The sequence below is a fragment of the Gymnodraco acuticeps genome, unplaced genomic scaffold (genome assembly GCF_902827175.1).
Source record: "Gymnodraco acuticeps unplaced genomic scaffold, fGymAcu1.1, whole genome shotgun sequence".
NCBI classification, from domain to species: domain Eukaryota; kingdom Metazoa; phylum Chordata; class Actinopteri; order Perciformes; family Bathydraconidae; genus Gymnodraco; species Gymnodraco acuticeps.
The window spans coordinates 1,229,380-1,249,679 of NW_022991188.1; the positions used below are offsets into that span (position 1 = coordinate 1,229,380).

Here is a 20,300-nt window from a genome sequence, read left to right on the forward strand (position 1 = left end):
CAACATCTCCTTTAGGGGAGCTTGTTGGTTTGTTATTTTTGTGCATAAACATGATTCGAATTTTTGTTGTCATGGGTACACGTCCGTGGCTGTCTTGGTGAGTAACAGCTTCGCTGGGGCTTTACCGGGTCATTGGGTAAGTGTTTAAAACACCTGTCGTGGCATGCATGAAGACTAGGGTGAGACAAGATAGCTAGTATTGGGTAGGCAGTTAGCTAGGGGAGAGGTGTTCCAGAGTGAAAACAAATATATATATATTTTTAGGTGTCTGTGCACCGGGTTCCAGGGAGTTTGCAGAATCATGGCTACATTGACAGATTTTGTGAAGTGTCCCAGTGTGGAACTACTGGAGAAATGTACTAAAGACCAACTGTTAAAAATTGCAGAGCATTTTGAGGTAGACGTTCCAAAGCAGGGTCGTAAAGACACCATAGTGACTATGTTACAGGCCCTGTTGATACTGCAAGAAGTTCTGCCAGCAGGGGCTGTCGATGATGGCTCCGAGGAGGAGTTGACGAAGGCAGCTATAAATCCAGAGCATCAGAGAAGTGCAGGTTTTTCTTTGTTTGACTTTGGTGAAATGACATTTGAACAGAGAAAGGAAATAATGCTGCTGCAGTACCAACAAGACAGTGAACGTGCTCGTGAACAGGAAACTGAGATGGAGCGTTTAAGGTTAACTACAGTGGTGCGGGAAGCTGAATTGCAACAAGAGCGTTACAAGTTGGACCTCATCCAAGAGGGTAAGCTTTCTTCTGGGGTGTCCCCAGCTACTTTTGATGTAGCTTATAACATGATGTTGTTACCGAAATTCGAGGAGAAGACTATAGATTCTTTTTTTTGACTTTTTGAGCGACTTAGCCAAAGACGACAGTGGTCTGATTCAGAGAAAACATTGCGGTTACAGTGTGTGTTAACTGGTAGGGCTCAAGAAGCATTTTCTGCATTAAGTATGGCTGACAGTGAAGATTACTTAAGGGTAAAGACTGCAGTGCTAAAAACTTATGAGCTGGTGCCTGAGGCCTACCGTCAGCAGTTCAGGAAGCTAAGGAAGTCAGAAGGACAGACCTATGTGGAACTTGTTCGGGAGCTGACGATGAAATTTAATCGGTGGGTCACGGCTCCGAAGTAGTAAATCTTAATGATTTGAGGGAATTGTTCCTTCTTGAACAATTCAAAGATATCCTTCCAGAACGTGTTGCTACGTACCTGAATGAGCATAAGGTTACAAATATAACAGACGCCGGGGTGTTAGCTGATGAATACACGTTAACACACAAGATTCATTCAGGGGAGAGATTTGACTGGGGGAGCAGAAATAACTGGTCTGGTGACCCCAGATGTAAAGTAGATCTAAGTACTTGCTACTTTTGTTTGGGTAAAGGACACCAGAAAAAGGAATGCCCAGTACTTGCAAAAACCAAGGGACTCCAAAATGTTCAGTTTCCCAGGCCTGTTGCCCTTGCAGCTTTTCCCCACAAGGTTGCTAGGGATGAGGCTATAGCTGCGGTTAAACTCTATACTACCCCGCAACCAGTTGCTGCTGCAGTTTCTAACTACGGACCAGCCCTGCAAGAGGTGAAAGCTCGCCCCTCCCAGTTGGCAGATGAAATTGATCCAGGGTATGCCCCTTTTATACAAGAGGGTTATGTGTCTTTGCAAGGAAGTGAAAAAAAATTCCTTGTTAAGATACTGAGAGACACAGGTGCTATCGATTCATACATAACTGAGGGTGTTCTTCCATTTTCCTCGGTAACGGACACTGGAAGTGGTGTATTGTTCAAGGGAATGGGGATGCAGTTGTTGTCTGCTCCAAAGCATTGGTTGGTGTTGTCCTGTGATTTACGGCAGGGTGAGGTTGCCATGGGAGTCCGGCCATCTTTGCCTGTTCCGGGAGTGGCAGTCATCCTCGGAAATGATTTGGCTGGCGGCAGAGTGTGGCCTGATGTGCCTCTTTCACCAGTGGTGTCCTCTAAGCCAGTGAGGGGCAAGCTTGCTGACCCTGCGAAGAAGCTGACAAAGGTAGTTCAATCATGAGAGACGTGATGTATGAAATACATGTTTAATACCGGACACGTGGTATAGAAAATTATGATTGACAGATTACAACAATGAATCAACTGATGTTTGGAGATTAGGCCCCGGTTTGTAGGATATCATTCAGGAGGGGAAAACCGCTCCGATGAACCCCCCGGGGTCTAGACACTGGTGGTGGTGATAATGGTTCGGTCTGGTTTGGAGGAAGAAGGATTAGCTTGGCCCTGAATTAGGAGACAGGAGGCGAAGGGGTGGAGGCGGGTTGTGCGTTGACACCTGAAATGACAACTGACAGAGAGGGAAGAGCAGATTTAAAGGGTTTAGCAGGTGCAATGATTGCTAGCTGGGGAGTACCGCCCCTGATTACTTAATGGGAGAAGAGCTTGCAGTGACGTGTAACACCAGGGGTATGGTCTTCCTTCTTGAACTTGCGCTAAGCTTCATTTCAATCATGAGAGACGTAATGTATGAAATACATGTTTAATACCGGACACGTGGTATAGAAAATTATGATTGACAGATTACAACAATGAATCAACTGATGTTTGGAGATTAGGCCCCGGTTTGTAGGATATCATTCAGGAGGGGAAAACCGCTCCGATGAACCCCCAAAGAGAAGAGAAGTAAGAAGTGCTGAGATGTGAAGCATTTCTTACCTTGCTGGCTGATTGAGGAGATCTGCGGATGAAATGAGATAACACCGGGACATGATGAGATTGTCGGAATAACTGTAGGGTTAATGTGAACGCCAACCATGCTTAGCGCCTGCATGTTGGATTAGACGATGCTGACCCACAGGCCGCAACCTGCACGCGCAGGGTTAAACATGACGCTGACCCACCGGCCGCAACCTGCACGCGCAGGGTTAAACATGACGCTGACCCGCTGGCCGCAACCTGTACACACAGGGTTAAACAAAAGCTGACCCATAGGCCGCAACCTGTACACACAGGGTTAAACAAAATGCTGACCCATAGGCCGCAACCTGTACACACAGGGTTAAACAAAATGCTGACCCATAGGCCGCAACCTGCACACGCAGGGTTAAACAAAATGCTGACCCATAGGCCGCAACCTGCACACGCAGGGTTAAACAAAATGCTGACCCATAGGCCGCAACCTGCACACACAGGGTTAAACAAAATGCTGACCCATAGGCCGCAACCTGCACACGCAGGGTTAAACAAAATGCTGACCCATAGGCCGCAACCTGTACACACAGGGTTAAACATGACACTGGCCTACTCGCCCTGCACGTGCAGGGTTTAAACATAATGCGGACCCACTGGCCGCAACCTGCGCGGCAGGATTCAATACGAGCGAACCTGAAGGTCACGACGATATGAAGTGTTTAAACATGAACACGGTGACACGTACATGTGCTGACTTGCTAAGACCACCACCAGTTGTATGTATAAATACCGTTTAGTGTTCGGACCTTGGATGGCCAGCACGCACGGATGTCCGGGCGAATGTGGGATATGAAGGCGGAGGAGAACCACCGTCCGAGTTGGCAGGGAGGAGGGAGATATGCCTTGAATGGCTGCACCTGTCTGAACGAAAGCCCTGATATGCTATTAGACGCCACCACCAGTTATATGCATATTTACCATAGGTAAACTGAAGAGATCTTGATTGGCGGCACGAGCCGATGTCCGGTGAAGAGGGAGATGTAGACGATATAATGCCCGAGAGCTGTTAGCTTGAGTACGGTGATGCATGAATATCGTAACCTGGTTTACCACGAGCCAAGTGAGCATGAACCCGAGAATATGAATGAAGTGCCGGATGCACGCAGAAAAGACGTACACTTGGTTAAATACTGAGACATGACCCATGATATAGTATATCTTAATTAGCGTTAAGTGTGCCGGGATGAGTCATAGATGCTGATGAGCTGATTGAGTGATTAAGACTGTCTATCATCTCAAGTGAGGATGATGGAGGGACGCTAGTGTTAGATCCAGCAAGTGTGATAAAAATGTGTAGAAATAGTGGAAATCTGAATGATCTCATGCAGATATCCCCCCCAAAACGGAGGATGTGCAGTGCACGTCCTTAAGTCGGGGAAAACACGGTCGTCGTGAGGCCGGCGGATGCCACGTCCAGGAAACGGGAGATGATGCGTGCCGAAGAATCCGCATGCAAAGTACGGTTGCTCGGTGAGGAAGAGCAACTGTCGTTGAAGACGTTTATGTGGATGCACGCAGTTGGTTAGAGGAACGATAATACCATGAGCTTGATGTGATGGCTAGGAACTCCGGTGTGAGACTGGGCCTGTAGTTCCTCATGATTAGGAACGCTGTGCTCCTGGAGGAGTCTCTTCTGTTTCTTCTTCTCTTTTCCCAGTTGAGCGGAGTTGTAGTTTAGTAATGTTGTATTTGAACGCTAGATGCGTGAAGGCAACGCATTAGGAGATCTCCCTGAGCAGTGGGTGATTTGAACTGGGGAGAGACGCTATTAATATTATTACCCGAATAGCCGGTGCACGCATAGTTTCTCCTACTTGACTTAAGGCTGAAGAGTTCCGCTGAACGATGATGGGAACATTAAAGCTCGTCGTAATATCTGCTTTGAAGAGCCAGCCTTGGCCTGCACGCTATTAGATTACATTATCTCCGTGCGTAGAAAGGGGGGAACATTGACCTTGTCATCGAGATTGTCACCTGAGCATTTACCGAATTGTATTAAATAATCTGTCGACAGGCTGTAAACAGAAAAGCTGAAATTGAAACTAATAAATACTCAGTTACCTCTAATCATTAACCGAGTTTGTATAATGTAGTTACTCTGTGTGTTGCTGCTAGCATACATAACATCTGACGTGGGAACGTTACTCGTGAATGGAGCTACGGAGCTGCTAGAAAGACAGTGGAACCTGGTGCATTCCTCCGTCTGGATGTGGAGCACTTTTGCTAAATGTTTAGACAAAGTGCTCGTGTTACGCCCTTACATGATAAACTCTTATTGCACTTTGGCAACGAGCATTCTCCACGTCGAAGCGGGTGAAGTTAACCACGCCTCGGAGCGCGTTCTCTCCGCCACCTCCGCAGTGTGCTCCGCTGCATGTAGCAGCTGTGTGTGTAAACTGCCCCGTCCCCTCGCGATGGGGGAGAGAGATCTCATCTGATCGAAAATACATCATAGGCGCATTTGTTTGTCCTTTGCATATTAGAACGAGTTGTGACACTAGACTGCGATATAATGTTTTTTTTTTTTTTTTTTTTGTAGCAATAAACATGACATATATTTATAAATGTCTCCGGTACTGATAAAAAGACCAATAACGTTGGAGCTTACGCACGTAAACACACTGCTGACGTCACAATGAATCGACGACTGAATTAGTTGAAACTAATTTGGTAATCGATTTGATCGATTAGTCGATTAGTTGTTGCACCCTTAGTCGCTGCAACTCTGACTACTTTTACATCCAGGCTGAAGACTTTTCTTTTGTCGCTGCTTTTAATTGAACTATTCATATCTTACATGCACTGTACTTTGATCCATGTACTTTTTCTTTTAATGTTTATTTTATTAGCTTCCTTTTAAATGACTGATTTTAAATGCCATTTCTTAATGTCTTTCATTTTTTAAAGCAATTTGAATTGCCTTGTATTGAAAGTGCTATATAAATAAACTTGCCTTGCTGCCAAGGAGATGTTGTTGTCGCAGATCTAGCCGTTGGTGCACCAAGAAACGGAATATTCTTAGTGGAGAAGAAAAAGAGAAAACCGATCATTTAGTCAATAATCATTAAATTAATATTGGGAGTGAATTCCTAATTTATTTAGTATGTGGTCATAAACAGGATAATGTGCAGCGACTTGATCATTGAGGAAAAGAAGCGCTACGAAACGCCATTCATTTCAGGAAACGCTGTGTTGAAGCTTGAACCTGCGTTTAGTTACTGAGCATTGTAATGAGTAATTACCCGACTGCATTAGTAATGCAAGTAATACGTTACTGAAACTCCATACTGTAGCACGTTACCCCCAACACTGCCTGAAGCTCACCTTAACCCTGACTAGAGGTAGCAATGCATAGTGTTGAACTTCCTGTCGGCTCCCAGACCGTAGTCGAGGAAACGAGGGGGGGGGTGACACTCTGTCCTCTCCCAGGGAAGAAGCAACACGCTTCTGGTTCAATAACTCATTTTATCGGAAAGACTGGAGAGAGGCGAGCTCTTCTTGGGAGGTCGTTGCATTATTTAGCTCTCCTGTTTCGCAAGATAGATTTCGCAAGATCACAGACCTTCCTTTTTTTTCTGCTGCCTCGTTTATTTCTAGAAAACATGTATCCCGCTCGCTCATACCATGCCCATGCACACATGCACACGCCACACCCCTCTCGTAAGGGTAGCGATCTCACTCTGCATGACCCAAATGTCGTAACAATATACGAAACATCTCGTGAATTTGTTGCAACTGCCTTTGCCAACGTTACCCTGACGCCTGTTGAAGTGAGCGCAGGAGGAATAGCTTCAATGGGATAGCTTAAGCCCTGCCTGCCTGCAGGAGGGGTTGTAGTTGAAGCCAGAATGGGTAAAACTCCGCATGTGATGAGGACCCGTTCCGCGTGAAGCGCCGCATTAGGCGGCCCTGATGCCAGTGATGCCTTCTCAAGAGACTGAAGCGTACGTCAGTTGTTTGCGTGAAGTAGCCATTCCCATTAGGCCGGAGGAACTTCCATGGAGCCCGATTTCCTTGTCTTTTCCTCCCGCGTCCGGGCTTGCGGAACGGCCGGCTGACCCGCTACCCGACTGGGGAACGCCGCCTGTAGCTTAATCCGCGATACTGCGGAGCTGATGAATAAATGCCTGGAGCTGGAACGAAGCCCTCAGCTGGGACAAAGCCCTGCTGCTGCTTGGCTTAACCATGAACACCGTGACGCGTACACTTGTGCGTTGACACCTGAAATGACAACTGACAGAGAGGGAAGAGCAGATTTAAAGGGTTTAGCAGGTGCAATGATTGCTAGCTGGGGAGTACCGCCCCTGATTACTTAATGGGAGAAGAGCTTGCAGTGACGTGTAACACCAGGGGTATGGTCTTCCTTCTTGAACTTGCGCTAAGCTTCATTTCCAGCTTGTGCAGTAACACGATCCCCCATATATTACAAGCTGGCTCTGCTTGTAATATAAGGACAACAGTTCCACACCGGAGTTGCCCAAAACAATCATTTATTTATCCAACACAGTGGTTACAACAACAATAAAACAGAACAGAGGAGCGGTGTCCTGCTGCACCAAGCAGGGCAGCTGAGAGAGAGCGAGAGCCTGTTCTGCAGCCCTCTTATATCCTGGAATCAAGTGCCACAGGTGGGTCCCATCACTGCTGATTACAACAAACACACAGGTTACAGCAGCACCACCACGAAATGACGGAGATAGCAATCCTAACGTAGCAATAGATAATAACAGACAGAGGAAAGATCCAGAAAAGCAAAAGCTGGATGTAAAATCCAGATGTTCTCAACATCTCCATATTAAGAGAATCTACATCCAAAGGGAACTGCTGACAGAGAGTTGTGTTCATATATTTGAAAGTTTTGTAAAGAATCATCGGCCTGATGCACGCCAAGCTGCTGATCACCCAAATTGCAGCACATGAGATGACGGCATATCTTTGATTCCTCACTCGTGCCGCGTTCAGGGAATACACAACTGCAAGGTGTCGGTCAAAGGTCAAAAGAGTAAGTAAGAGGACTGAACTGTAGAAGCCCAGATAGTAGACGCTACCAACAATCCTGCACATGACATCCCCGAAGATCCATTCGGAGAGCTGGTTGTCGAGTGCCTCGAAGGGAAGGCTGCTCATGAAGATCAGGGAGGACACCACCATGTTCAGAAGCAAGATGTTGGTCACTGTGGTCAGCTTCTCAAATCTAGCAGATAGTCATTTCAACAGATGGAGAGAAAAAACATTTTTTATTGGTCAAACAAGCATTGTTGACACTGATGGTCCACACTGACATTGATGATGTTTTTATGCCACAGTTACAAAAAACCAACACACTGCTCACTCAATCTTCATTTGGGCTAAATTAGCTTTTGCAGGGTAAGATCTAACTTGAAGGGTATTATAAGTGTGGATTATCATTACATAACTGACTCATGTTTCCCGATAGAACATTGTAAACACTGTAAATTTAAGATCTGAAATTTTGACCAAAGAATAACAATGGTGTTGATGGAAGATAATGTTAATCTTGCCTATACTTGAAAAGATTTGAGAGTTCACCGTGTCAGCATGCATCTGACTTAGCCCTCTTTAACTCTTGATGGTATTCTGCATGATAGACACATATTTCAATGTTTCCATGACCATCAGAAATATTTGTTTCTTTTAAAATGTCTCTTTAAATTCTGGCTGATAAAGTTGACAGAATTGATGATTCTGTATACTGTTTTAATGTTATTTTACACGGTATTTCTTTTAATCCTTTTACTAACAAGTGAGGGTAGTCAAAATATATTTCTGAAATAGAGCCTTTCCAAAAAAAAGTATATAGAATGCAATACAAAATGAATTAAAAATGCAGAATATAAAAACAAAAAAAGCCCAATGCAGCACGAACAACAATTCAAGATGCAGGCAAAGTATTGTTTTTAAGTGAATTAAATATAGTTTAAATATCATTTTGTTCTTAAGATTTTCATGAAACCAAATACCACTTTTTGTACGGTCTGCATTTTTTTCACAAATAACTATTCATTGTAGTTACATGCTGCCTCCAAATACAATATTAACAGAAAACAATGCAGCATATAATCCATTGTTCATATCATAAATTGTGTCTGTATGCTTAATTGTTAAGAAGGTAAATCACTCAATTAATTAAACTATTAAACAACGTCTAACTGCCTAAAAAAGCAAAACCAATCCACCATCTTTTTGTGACGAAACATTTTAAGTGACTTATGTTCTCAGGGTTTCATTTAGGCTCCCAAGAGTTTTTGTTGGTCCAAAGATGTGCAGGCTTTCTGCTGTCCTGATGTCAATGGGGAGCTCATTCCACCATTTTGGAGCCAGGATAGCAAACCCACGTATTTTTGCTGATGGGAACTTGTGTCCCCCTCGCAGCGAGGGTGCAGCAAGTCGTTTGGCTGATGCAGAGCGTAGTGCACGCGCTGGGGTATACAGTTTAACCATGTCCTGGATGTAATTTCTACAGGCTCGCACTACCTGTTAGCATCTGGCATCTGTTAGCATCTAGCTCTCCTGCTTACAAACTTTTAGCCATCCCTGCTTATACAAGTAGTAGTTTTAGTTGTCTGCGATCTGCCGAGGCCTATTCCCACCTGTCGAGTACGGCTGTACTGAGGTGTTTTTCCTCCGGAGACGTCGCGAAGAGACGGAGCGGCTCCACCTGTTGCTGCATGCGATCTGCGATTTACGGAGGCCTGCTCGTCGCGAACAGACGGAGCGGCTCCACCTGTTGCTGACTGCGATCTGCGATCTACGGAGGCCTGCTCCCACCTGTAGAATACGGCTGTACTGGAGAGGTTTTTACCCCGGAGTCGTTGCGGAGAGACGTAGTGGATCCACGCTTCGGGCTTGGCCTGCTTTCACCGGGCGTGTGCTGCTGTACGGAGGAGGATTTTACCACCGCTGGGGCCTGCTTTCCACCTGTCCTGGTTCTGCTGTTGCAGAGGCCTGCTTTCACCCCGGGGATACCACGGAGTGACCGGAGTGCTTCCATGCTGCTGTTTTCGCCTGTCCTTTGCTGCTGTGCTGATTTTGCTCCAGGAACATCGCGGATACTGTGTGCTGGTCTGGGAAAATGGCCCATATCGGGATTCTGCTGTGCCTGTTAACTGTTTTGGACTATGAGAAGATCTCTAGTCATTCTGAGAAGTCTACTGGATTCAGGTCTGTTCTGCCACCCGCTGTGGGCATCCCCTGCAAAGGTTTGGATGTGTTGCTCAAACAATTACCGGTTGCCTTGTCACAGACAATCTGCTCGACAAAATATGTTTGTCTTTTTTGTTTTCCTGCGATGATGGTTCTTCAGGACTGCTTCTTAAGCTCAAATCACACTCTCGCAGACTTTTCCGGTGTTTCTAAATTAGATGACAATGTATGTGTGTCGTTTAAGAGGAAAAGATGCCTGTTTTTTTTGTTGTTATTACTGTCAGGAAATGTACAACCTAACCCTGGTCTGCCCAGTAGTAGTATTCAGATCGCTACTCCTGCTGATTTTAAAGCTAGGTCTGGGTTGGGTTTCATCCACTTGAATGTGCGCAGTCTGTTAGGTAAACTAGATTGTGTCCGTATCTGGGCGAGCTCAACTGACGCTGACGTCATTGTTTTATCAGAAACATGGCTAAACAAATCTATTTTGGCCTCTGACATTAACTTAAATGGTTTTAATGTGTATCGTACCGACCGGCCTAATAAAGGTGGTGGCGTTGCCATTTATGTTAAGAACAAGTTCAGTGTAACCACATTAGTTTCCAAATCGATCAGTAAGCAATTTGAATTTTTAGCCATAAATATAGAAGTGGCAAAGGGTCAACAGGTCATGGTAGTGAGTTGTTACAGACCCCCCTCAGCTGTCAAAGACTCCTTGTCTTCACTAGCACATATTTTATCACAACTAGACTACAAGGAATTAGTGCTACTTGGAGATTTTAACTGGGACTGGTTAACTGCAGTGTCAGAGGATTTTAAAAACCTTTGTATCTCTTTAAATGTTACTCAGATTGTGGACAGTCCTACTCGCCCTAACATTAAGTCCCCTAATAAATCCTCCCTAATTGATCTCATTTTAACTAATGTTCCCCATAAATATTCATCTGTGGGAGTATTTGCAAATGATCTGAGTGATCACTGTGTTGTAGCCACAATTAGGGACACTAAGGTACAAAAGGTTAAACCTCGCATTATCATTAAGAGAGACAAAAAACATTTTGTGGAGCAGGGTTTTGTTCATGATCTGTTTGATTTTGATTGGGGTAAAATCGATCTGTGTGCTGATGTAGAAACCGCATGGTCTTATTTTTATCTTGGTTTTATGGAGATCATTGATAGACATGCACCCCTGCGTACATTTAGAGTAAAGGGACGAGACAATCCTTGGTTTCTGCTAATCTGTCCAGTCTCCTTCATGAGAGAAACAAAGCCTGGGCAAGGCTAGGAATCAGGTTCAGAGGTAGAATGGCTGCGTTTTAGGCAGCTAAGGAATAGCTTCACATCGCAAATCAAAAGTGCTAAATCAAAGTACTATCTGTCAGTAACCACAAAGAATCTGAATAATCCTGGAAAATGTTGGAAAGCCATTAAATCGTTATCCACCGGCGATATCCGTAATGAGCTACCTCCGTGCATTACCACAGCATCTGGCTCTATATCGGACAGGGCTACTATGCTAAATTGCTTTAATGAGCATTTTGTGTCCTGTGGTTCTCTATTTGATTCTGTCACTAACTCTGCTTCTGTGAACACCCCAGTATGTGACTCTGAAAAACGTGTGTTGGAAAACCCTTTTAGTTTTACCCCTTTTACTGTTGATGTTGTTCGTGAAGCTTTAACCAAGTTAGATCCTAAGAAACCGGCTGGCCCGGACAACGTAGAACCTTTCTTTTTAAAGATAGCTGCAGATTTTATTGCTCCACCTCTCACTACTCTTTTTAACCTCTCCCTCAGCACTAACACAATTCCAAAATTGTGGAAGTCAGCGTATGTCCTGCCTTTGCTAAAAGGAGGGGAGGCCACCATATTAAATAACTATAGGCCAATCTCTAAGTTGTCAGTTCTGGCTAAGGTTCTTGAACGCTTAGTGAGTGAACAGGTAAAGGTGTTTTTATGTACAAATGACATCCTGTCTAAACATCAGTCAGGCAACATAGCACCATCACTGCCACAATGAAAGTGGTGAATGTTGTGGCGAGTATTTTAGATAATAAGCAGAGTTGTGCAGCTCTATTTATTGACCTTTCAAAAGCGTTTGACACCGTCGATCATCACATTTTAAAGCAGAGGCTAGCCAGTATAGGCATGTCCAGCCATGCAGTGGGGTGGTTTGTAAACTACCTCTCTGAAAGGTCCCAATGTGTTCATTTTGATGGGCTGTCTTCTGAGTGGTTGAACATTGCAAATGGTGTTCCCCAAGGTTCTGTTTTAGGTCCACTTTTATTCTCCATCTACATCAACAGTTTAGGTGAAAATGTGGATAAAGCTACTTTACATTTGTATGCGGATGATACCGTGATGTACTGTGCAGGTCCCTCCATTAAGGTGGCTGGTGTTAAATTACAGGCTGTTTTTAACATTATCCAGACTCAGCTCTCTGAACTAAAGCTTCTTTTAAATGTTGAGAAAACCAAGGTAATGCTCTTTTCTAAAGCTAAAAAGACACCAGAGCCTGTTTTAGATATTGTAACTACGCAAGGAATACAACTTGAAGTGGTTACCTGTTACAAATACCTTGGTATCTGGCTTGATGATTGTCTCACTTTTAAACTTCATGTCAATAACCTGCTTAAAAAGCTGAGGGTTAGGCTAGGTTTATTCTACAGGAACAAGTCCTGTTTCTCGCTTGAGGCCAGGAAAAGGCTAGTCACTGTGACCTTTTTACCTGTGCTGGACTATGGTGATTTGATGTATATGAATGCACCTGCCAATTGCCTGGTCAAGAGAGATGCTGCGTATCACAGTGCACTGAGATTTGTGACAAACTGTAAAGCATTAACCCATCACTGTACCCTATATGCAAGGGCTGGTTTGCTTTCACTAACTGTACGGAGGCTCAGTCACTGGTACATTTTTATATACAAAGCCATGTTAGGGAAACTTCCATCTTATATCTGCTCCCTGATCTCACGGAAAATTGTAAGTGGCTACTGCCTGAGATCGAATGCTGTGGTTTTATTAAATGTGCCAACTGCTAGGACTGTCTTAGGGAAGAGAGCTTTTAGATGCGCAGCTCCTCTGTCTTGGAATAGTCTGCAAATTAAATGGAAACTGAACAATCTGGTGCCACTAAATGTTTTTAAAGTTCGGTTGGATGCTACTCAATCGGAAGCTATTGGTACCTGTTTATGTGGATAATTATGTAAATGATGCTGTATGATGTCCTTTTGTTGTTCTATTTATGTTTTTATGTTTCATGTGGAACTACATGAGCAGGTCTCCCTTGAAAAAGAGATCAATGATCTCAATGGGATTTATCTGTATAAATAAAGGTTTGAAATTAAATGAAAGGAAGGGCCAGATCCATTCGCAGCATGGTATGCAAGTACCAGTGTCTTGAAGTGGATTCTAGCAGTTACCGGAAGCCAGTGAAGGGAGCGGAGGAGCGGAGTGGTGTGGGAAAATTTAGGAAGGTTGAAGACCAGACGAGCCGCTGCATTCTGGATGAGCTGCAGAGGTCGGATGGCACCAAGGGCGCAGGAAGCGGGGGGGCCAGGGGGCCATTGGCCCCCCCACTTTTCAACCCTGCCCCACATTTTCGCAGCAGCAGAATTTTTTTTTTTCCAGTCTTTATTTCGAACATATTAAAAAATAACAAATAAAAAATAACAAATGTGAAAAACAGAATACCGTATTGTTATAATACAGTATTTATCCACATTCATGGTAATATTTGTATATTCAACAAAAAAAACTAAAAAAGTCTTCATATTAATAATAATAATAATAAATCATATGTGTCCGAAAGGGAGTAGGAGGAAGCAAATGCTTATTAATTCCCACCCCTTACTTGATCAATGATTGTCCTTTAAATCATTATGCAAGTTATTCCTACTTAGATTTACATTTATACATACATATACAATAATTTCTCATCTTCAATCACCTTTCTTCATTCTCATATTTTTCCAAAAAAGTGTTTCTGTACATCCTTTTAAACTGAATTATGCTTGTGCTTTCTTTTAACTCCTGCTCCAAACCATTCCATAAAATCACCCCACAGATTGTTATGCTCATACTTCTCAGAGTTGTTATGACCTTGAGTTGTTTAAAATGTAGATTTCCTCTCAAATTATACCCACCCTCTCTGTCTATGAACAATTTTTAATTTCCTAGGAAGTAGATTATGTCTTGCTCTGTACATGATTTTTGCCGTTTTAAATTTAACCAGATCAATGAACTTCAATATGTGTGACTTCAAAAATAATACATTAGTGTGTTCAAGATATCCAACATTATTGATAACTCTTATAGCCCTTTTCTGTAATGTGCATAACGGCTGTAGGTTGGTTTTGTACGTGTTTCCCCAAATCTCCACACAGTAAATCAGATATGACAATATTATTGTGTTATATAGAGTATGCAATGAGTTATAGTCCAGAATGTATCTGGCTTTTCCCAATATTGCGATAGTTTTAGCCAGTTTTGCTGGGTTTGAGTGATATGAGGTTTCCAGCTGATTTTGTGGTCTAAAACCACACCAAGGAACTTAATTTCATATACTCTTTCTATGTGTATGTTATCTAGTATTAATTGTATCTGTGGATTTGTTTTATGTTTTCCAAATAACATAATCTTTGTTTTGCTTATATTTAATGATAATTTGTTTGTGTCAAACCAATGTTTTACTTTAATCATTTCTGCTGTTATCACTTCCATTAGCTCTTTCAAATTGTCACCGGAACAAAAAATATTAGTGTCATCTGCAAATAAAATACATTTCAATATATTTGATACTCTGCAAATGTCGTTAATGTATATTATGAACAGCTTTGGACCCAACACGGACCCCTGAGGTACTCCACAAGTTATGTTCATGTATTCTGATTTATGTTCACCAATTTCAACAAATTGTTGTCTGTTGCTTAAATAATCTCTCACCCAGATGCCATACCGTTCCAGTTTTATCAGTAAAATATTGTGATCTATAGTGTCAAATTATTTTTGTAAGTCTATAAATATTCCCACTGCTTGTTTTTTATTGTCCATGCAGTTTGCTATTTCCTCACTTAATTCCATTAGTGCCATAGATGTTGATCTATCTTTCCTGAATCCATATTGACTGTTGTCCAAAAGCTGATGTGTTTCCATGAAACTGTGCCGTGGAAAACTGTACAAATCCCGTTTCAATAATTCCCTATTACTCTAAAGTCGCATCTAAAACGTGATCTGATCTAGCTGTGTATATTCTGTTATTTGTGATTGTTATATTCAATCTCACTAGCTACAGGCATGTTTGAAGCTTGTAAAGGGAAGATGACAGCTCTCGCCACTCTGCTGTTCCTCAGCGCCGCCCCCCCTCCCTCCCGCTGAAATTATGAATGTAAGGTGTATAGTAATCATAGATAACACGGAAGGGTCCGTTACAGTTTGTTTTTATCTGATTTCAAATAAACAAAGTCTTGGCTTTCAGAATATTAAACTTGTTTCGGCAAATTCAGATGATAAATACAACTTTGAAGCTTCGGCATAATTACAAGCGGAGAACGGAGTAGCTTAACGTCACAGCAGGCATAACAACAGCCGGTGTTTCTCGTGAGTGCAGTAATCCAAACGAAAATATCTTCCCTCCGTAGTATTTTGATCATTTGCTCCGCTAATAATCAATCATGATGATTGATGATGAGAAATTATGGATTCCAGAGAAGAGAAAACTTTAAAGGCCTTTTTCTCAAAATGATGACTCTGTAACAGTCATTATATAATGTGACATATTTTGCTTAATATTTGGAGTACAAAAACAATCCTGATATCATCAGAAAGCTAGAAATCAAAATGTGTCTTCGGGTCAATGCGACTGATTTCGATGGAGCAGGTCACTTTGCATTAGGTAAAATAAAGCAGGCAGACATAACAGGAAGAATATGTACATTTTAACCCAATCAAATAGGACATTGTCACACCATTCAAATGTATCCATGTAAATTACAACCAATAAAAAAGCTTAGATTTGTTTATTTGTTACGTTGTTTACTTCATTTGTTACGTTGTTCTGTGTGTGTCAGCCGTTAACCTATAGAAAGAATATATACACTTGCAAACATGTCAGAAGAACCAGGGCAGAAGAAAACTAAATACAGTCAATCTAAACTTAAATGTAACAACTGGAAGGTCACATCCCTGACATCCACATCTCCGGAGCCTGGACCTTCATCAATCATAGAAACAGCGAAGCCAGATGAACCCAAAAGCAGCACCTCTGCGGCCGCAGAAACTGTCAAAACCGCCGCCGCCCCCACCGCCCCCGTCGTTGAACCGAAACAAGCTGGTTCCGACTGCATGGAGGTTTGTTGTCGGGACATTGAGGCGGGTAAAGCTGTACAGCTAACTATCGGAAAAAAGGAGACCGCTAGTAGATTATTTGAGCAAAGAGAAGGTACTTCAACGCAGAATGGTACAAAAACAGAGAGTGGTTAATTATTTGCAAACCCACTAAACGATAGTGATAAATTGCGATGTTAACAACCTCATGATAACCTCATATGTTTTTAACTTAGGATCATACCTGTGTTTAGTCTAGAAAAAGGTAAATGTGTGCATTTTATTATAAAGTTGGGTATATTTACAGACTGTTGCAAAAACTAAGAAGCTTATAAACATCAGGTTTAAAACTAAAAGAGCTTTACAAAAAAGTAACACTATTAAAGATGTTTGGAGTTTTATTTGAGTTATTAATTTACATTTTTTGTCAAAGAGATGCTGATTTGAAACCGTTGTTACATACAGTTACGGCATTTCCTGTTTCTGCCGGAGAGAGGGGAGTGTGTAGGTGTAGGGCGTGGTTTGGGATTGGGCCATACACACGCACTTTTTTTGCCCCCCCCACTTCTAAAATGAATCCGGCGCGCCTGGATGGCACATGAAGGTAGACCAGCCAGGAGGGAGTTGCAGTAGTCTAGGCGTGAGGTGACGAGAGCCTGGACCAGAACCTGCGTGGCTTTCTGGGTCAGCTGGGGACGTATCTTCCTGATGTTGTAAAGCGTGTATCTGCAGCAACGGGTTGTAGCAGCGATGTTTGCAGTGAAGGACAGGTTGTTATCTAGGATCACACCCAGATTCCTTGCAGTCTGAGTCGGGGAAACAACAGAGGTGCCGATGTTGATTGTCAGGTCAAGAGTGGGACAATCTTTTCCCGGAAGAAAAAGCAGTTCAGTCTTGTCAAGGTTGAGCTTGAGGTGATGAGCAGACATCCAATGAGAGATGTCAGCTAGACAAGCAGAGATGCGTGCGACGACCTGGGTCTCTGAGCGGGGAAAGGACAGAATTAAATGGGTGTCGTCAGCGTAGCAGTGGTATGAAAAACCATGCGGGCTAATGACTGATCCGAGCGAGTTTTTGTACAGGGAGAAGAGGAGGGGACCAAGAACAGAGCCCTGATGGACCCCTGTAGTTAATTGACAAGGGTCGGACTCGGACCCTTTCCAAGTTACCCTGTAGGTACGGTCTTTGAGGTATGAGGTGAAGAGGGAAAGTGCAGAGCCTGAAACTCCAAGTTCTTGGAGAGTGTGAAGGAGGATCTGATGGTTCACCGTGTTGAATGCAGCAGACAGGTCCAACAGGATGATGACAGAGGAGAGGGATGCTGCTTTGGCAGTGTGCAGTTCCTCAGTGACAGCAATGAGAGCAGTTTCTGTGGAGTGACCTGCCTTGAAACCAGACTGGGGCGGATCCAGAAGGTTGTTCTGATGGAGATAACAGGAGAGTTGTTTAAAGACAGCGCGTTCAAGTGTTTTAGACAGAAACGGGAGTAGAGAGACAGGCCTGTAGTTTATAACATCAGACGGGTTGAGAGTGGGTTTCTTTAGGAGAGGGTTTACTCTAGCCTCCTTGAGACTGTTTGGAAAGTGACCAGAAGTTAGAGAAGTGTTGATGAAATGGGAGAGAAACGGTAGAATATCTGGAGCGATAGTCTGAAGGAGGTTTGAAGGGATAGGGTCCAGAGGACAGGTGGTAGGGCGGGCAGAGGTAATGAGGGTAAGAACCTCACTTGGAGAGAGAGGGGAAAAGGAGGTTAGTGTGTTGGTGGAAGGAGGGTCTGGTGAGTAAAGGTGAGTCAGAAAAAGAAGAGCGAATATCATCAACCTTTTTTTCAAAGTGGTTAACAAAGTCGCTTGACAGAAGTGAGGAGGGGGTAGGGGCTTTGTGAGGGTCCAAGAGGGTGGAGAAGATGGAAAATAGTTTTTTGGGATTGGAATAGGAAGATTGGATCTTATCTTGAAAGAAAGTGCTTTTTGCCTGAGAGATCGAAGCAGAGAAAGAGGAGAGGAGAGCCTGATAGGTTAGGAGGTCATCATGGTGTTTGGATTTCCACCGTTTCCGCTCTGCTGCCCTAAGGACGGTTCTATTAGCATGCAGTGCGTCATTTAGCCAGGGAGCAGGAGGGGACTGACGAGCCTGCCGAGATGTGAGAGGACATAGAGAGTCCAGAGAGGATGAGAGAGTAGAGAGGAGAGTTTCTGCAGCAGAGTTTGGAGGCAGGAGTTGGAACGAGTCAGAGGAAGGGAGGGCTGAGAGCACCGATGAGGCAAAGGTAGAGGGGGAGAGGGAACGAAGGTTACGGAGGACAGGTGCAGGATGAGAAGAGATTAGTTTGTTATGTTTGGAAAGGGGTAGAGAGAATGAAATGAAGAAGTGATCGGATGTGTGGAGCGGGTTTACACAGAGGTTAGAAGTAGTGCAGTTCCTTGAGAATATGAGATCAAGGACATTGCCAACTTTATGAGTTGGTGGGGACGGAGACAGCGAGAAAGCAAAGGCGGTTAACAGAGATGTTAGTTCGTCTATCTTCCCTGTCTGGAGGTTGAAGTCTCCGAGAAGTACAGCGGGAGGGCCAGTTTCAGGGATGTGTGAGAGGAGATTATCTAATTCCTCCAAGAAGTCCCCCAAGGCGCCTGGTGGACGGTAGAGAACAACAATGGTTAATTGTATAGGATGGGTTACTGTGACGGCATGGAATTCAAAGGTGGAAGGAGTGAAGTTAGGTAGCTTGAAGAGGGAAAAGCTCCATTTGGGAGAGAGCAGGAGACCAGTGCCACCTCCTCTGCCAGTGGGTCTGGGTGTATGGGAGAAGGAATATGCTGTGGAGAGAGCTGCTGGGGTGGATGTGTTGAATGGAGTAATCCAGGTCTCAGTGAGAGCAAGGAAATCCAGGGTCTGCAGGGAGGCATAGCCAGAGATGAAGTCAGCCTTAGGAACAGCTGACTGGCAGTTCCACAGGCCACCTGAAACTAGATGTTGGATCTCAGTGGAGCATGTGGGATAGACGAGAGCAGGCCGGTTATAGCGATTAGGAGATACACAGGGCCAGTGATAATTGCGAGAAGACACATGAACAGGAATGGAGAAAATACACATGATTATAGCATGAGGGGCTAGAAAACTAAAGAAAATAAAATAAGACACCAGCGGTAATTAGCTCAATCAGAGTAGGAGTTGCCTCCTCTTTGCCACCCTCGTGACTCCCGCAGGACTCCAATGTCTTTGTCAGTCTTACTCCCACGGGACTCCAATGTCTTCGGCTGTCTGACGCTGAAGCTGACGCTCCAGGAAATAGCTACCTAAAATGGACGCCTGATTGCTGAGTTCTCACAGCTGTGGGGCCACGCCCCTCTAATTAGTTACCTCTCTATAGCTGATGGGCGACAGCAGAGTGGCCCTGCCTATATTGTAATGCAGGGTTGAGTGCCCCTGCTGAGACCTGTGTAACAGGTTCACTTGAGCAGATCTGAGATTTAAAATCTCTCAAAAGTGCCGTTTTAGCTACAATAACTACAGAACAATTATACAGAGTAGAATAAATGAAACCGAGAAGTCTAATTAAACAAGAATATAACTTACAGTGTGTGTGTGTAGTGTCGTCACCCGGTCTAGATGCACACTGTATGTGAAGGGGAGGGATTGGCTAAAGCTCAGCTGTTTTACCAAAAGATCCAAGTCTCCTCCCTGGACTGTTCAGTTGGTACTCTAAAGCTGTGCTCACACAGAGTGCACATCACATGTAATTATGACAGTAAAGTCACATGTGTCTACTAACTGTAATGCCACAAAGAAACAAAGTACTGCAGAAATCAAATACAAACTCATCACTTATGTTTGAAAGTTGCAATATATTTCAGTATTGTGCTGTTCTCAAAATTGCATAATGATATAATGCACACTACACACTCAATTAGCATATACTGCAAATTGCCTACTTTATAACTTAGTCTGAATTCACCTGCACGGTAAAGATATCAAAATAGCAACAGGTATCTCATGACTGATGGTCTCAACCCGCCAGAATCTCAAAAATGTTGCAAGATATTTCCAAACATGTGCTATTTTTTATAAACTGGCTACATCTTGGGA

The 20,300-nt window shown here is 43.6% G+C and overlaps 1 protein-coding gene across 1 annotated transcript in view; it reads right to left on the reverse strand.

The window, feature by feature from the left end:
- Nucleotides 1-20,300, reverse strand: part of LOC117561198 (C-C chemokine receptor type 8-like) — a 31,612-nt gene that overhangs the window by 10,393 nt on the left and 919 nt on the right. Inside the window, exon 2 of the mRNA XM_034238498.1 lies at nucleotides 7,400-7,923. Coding sequence (XP_034094389.1) covers nucleotides 7,400-7,923 — 524 coding nt within the window. The remainder of the gene's footprint in view (nucleotides 1-7,399; nucleotides 7,924-20,300) is intronic.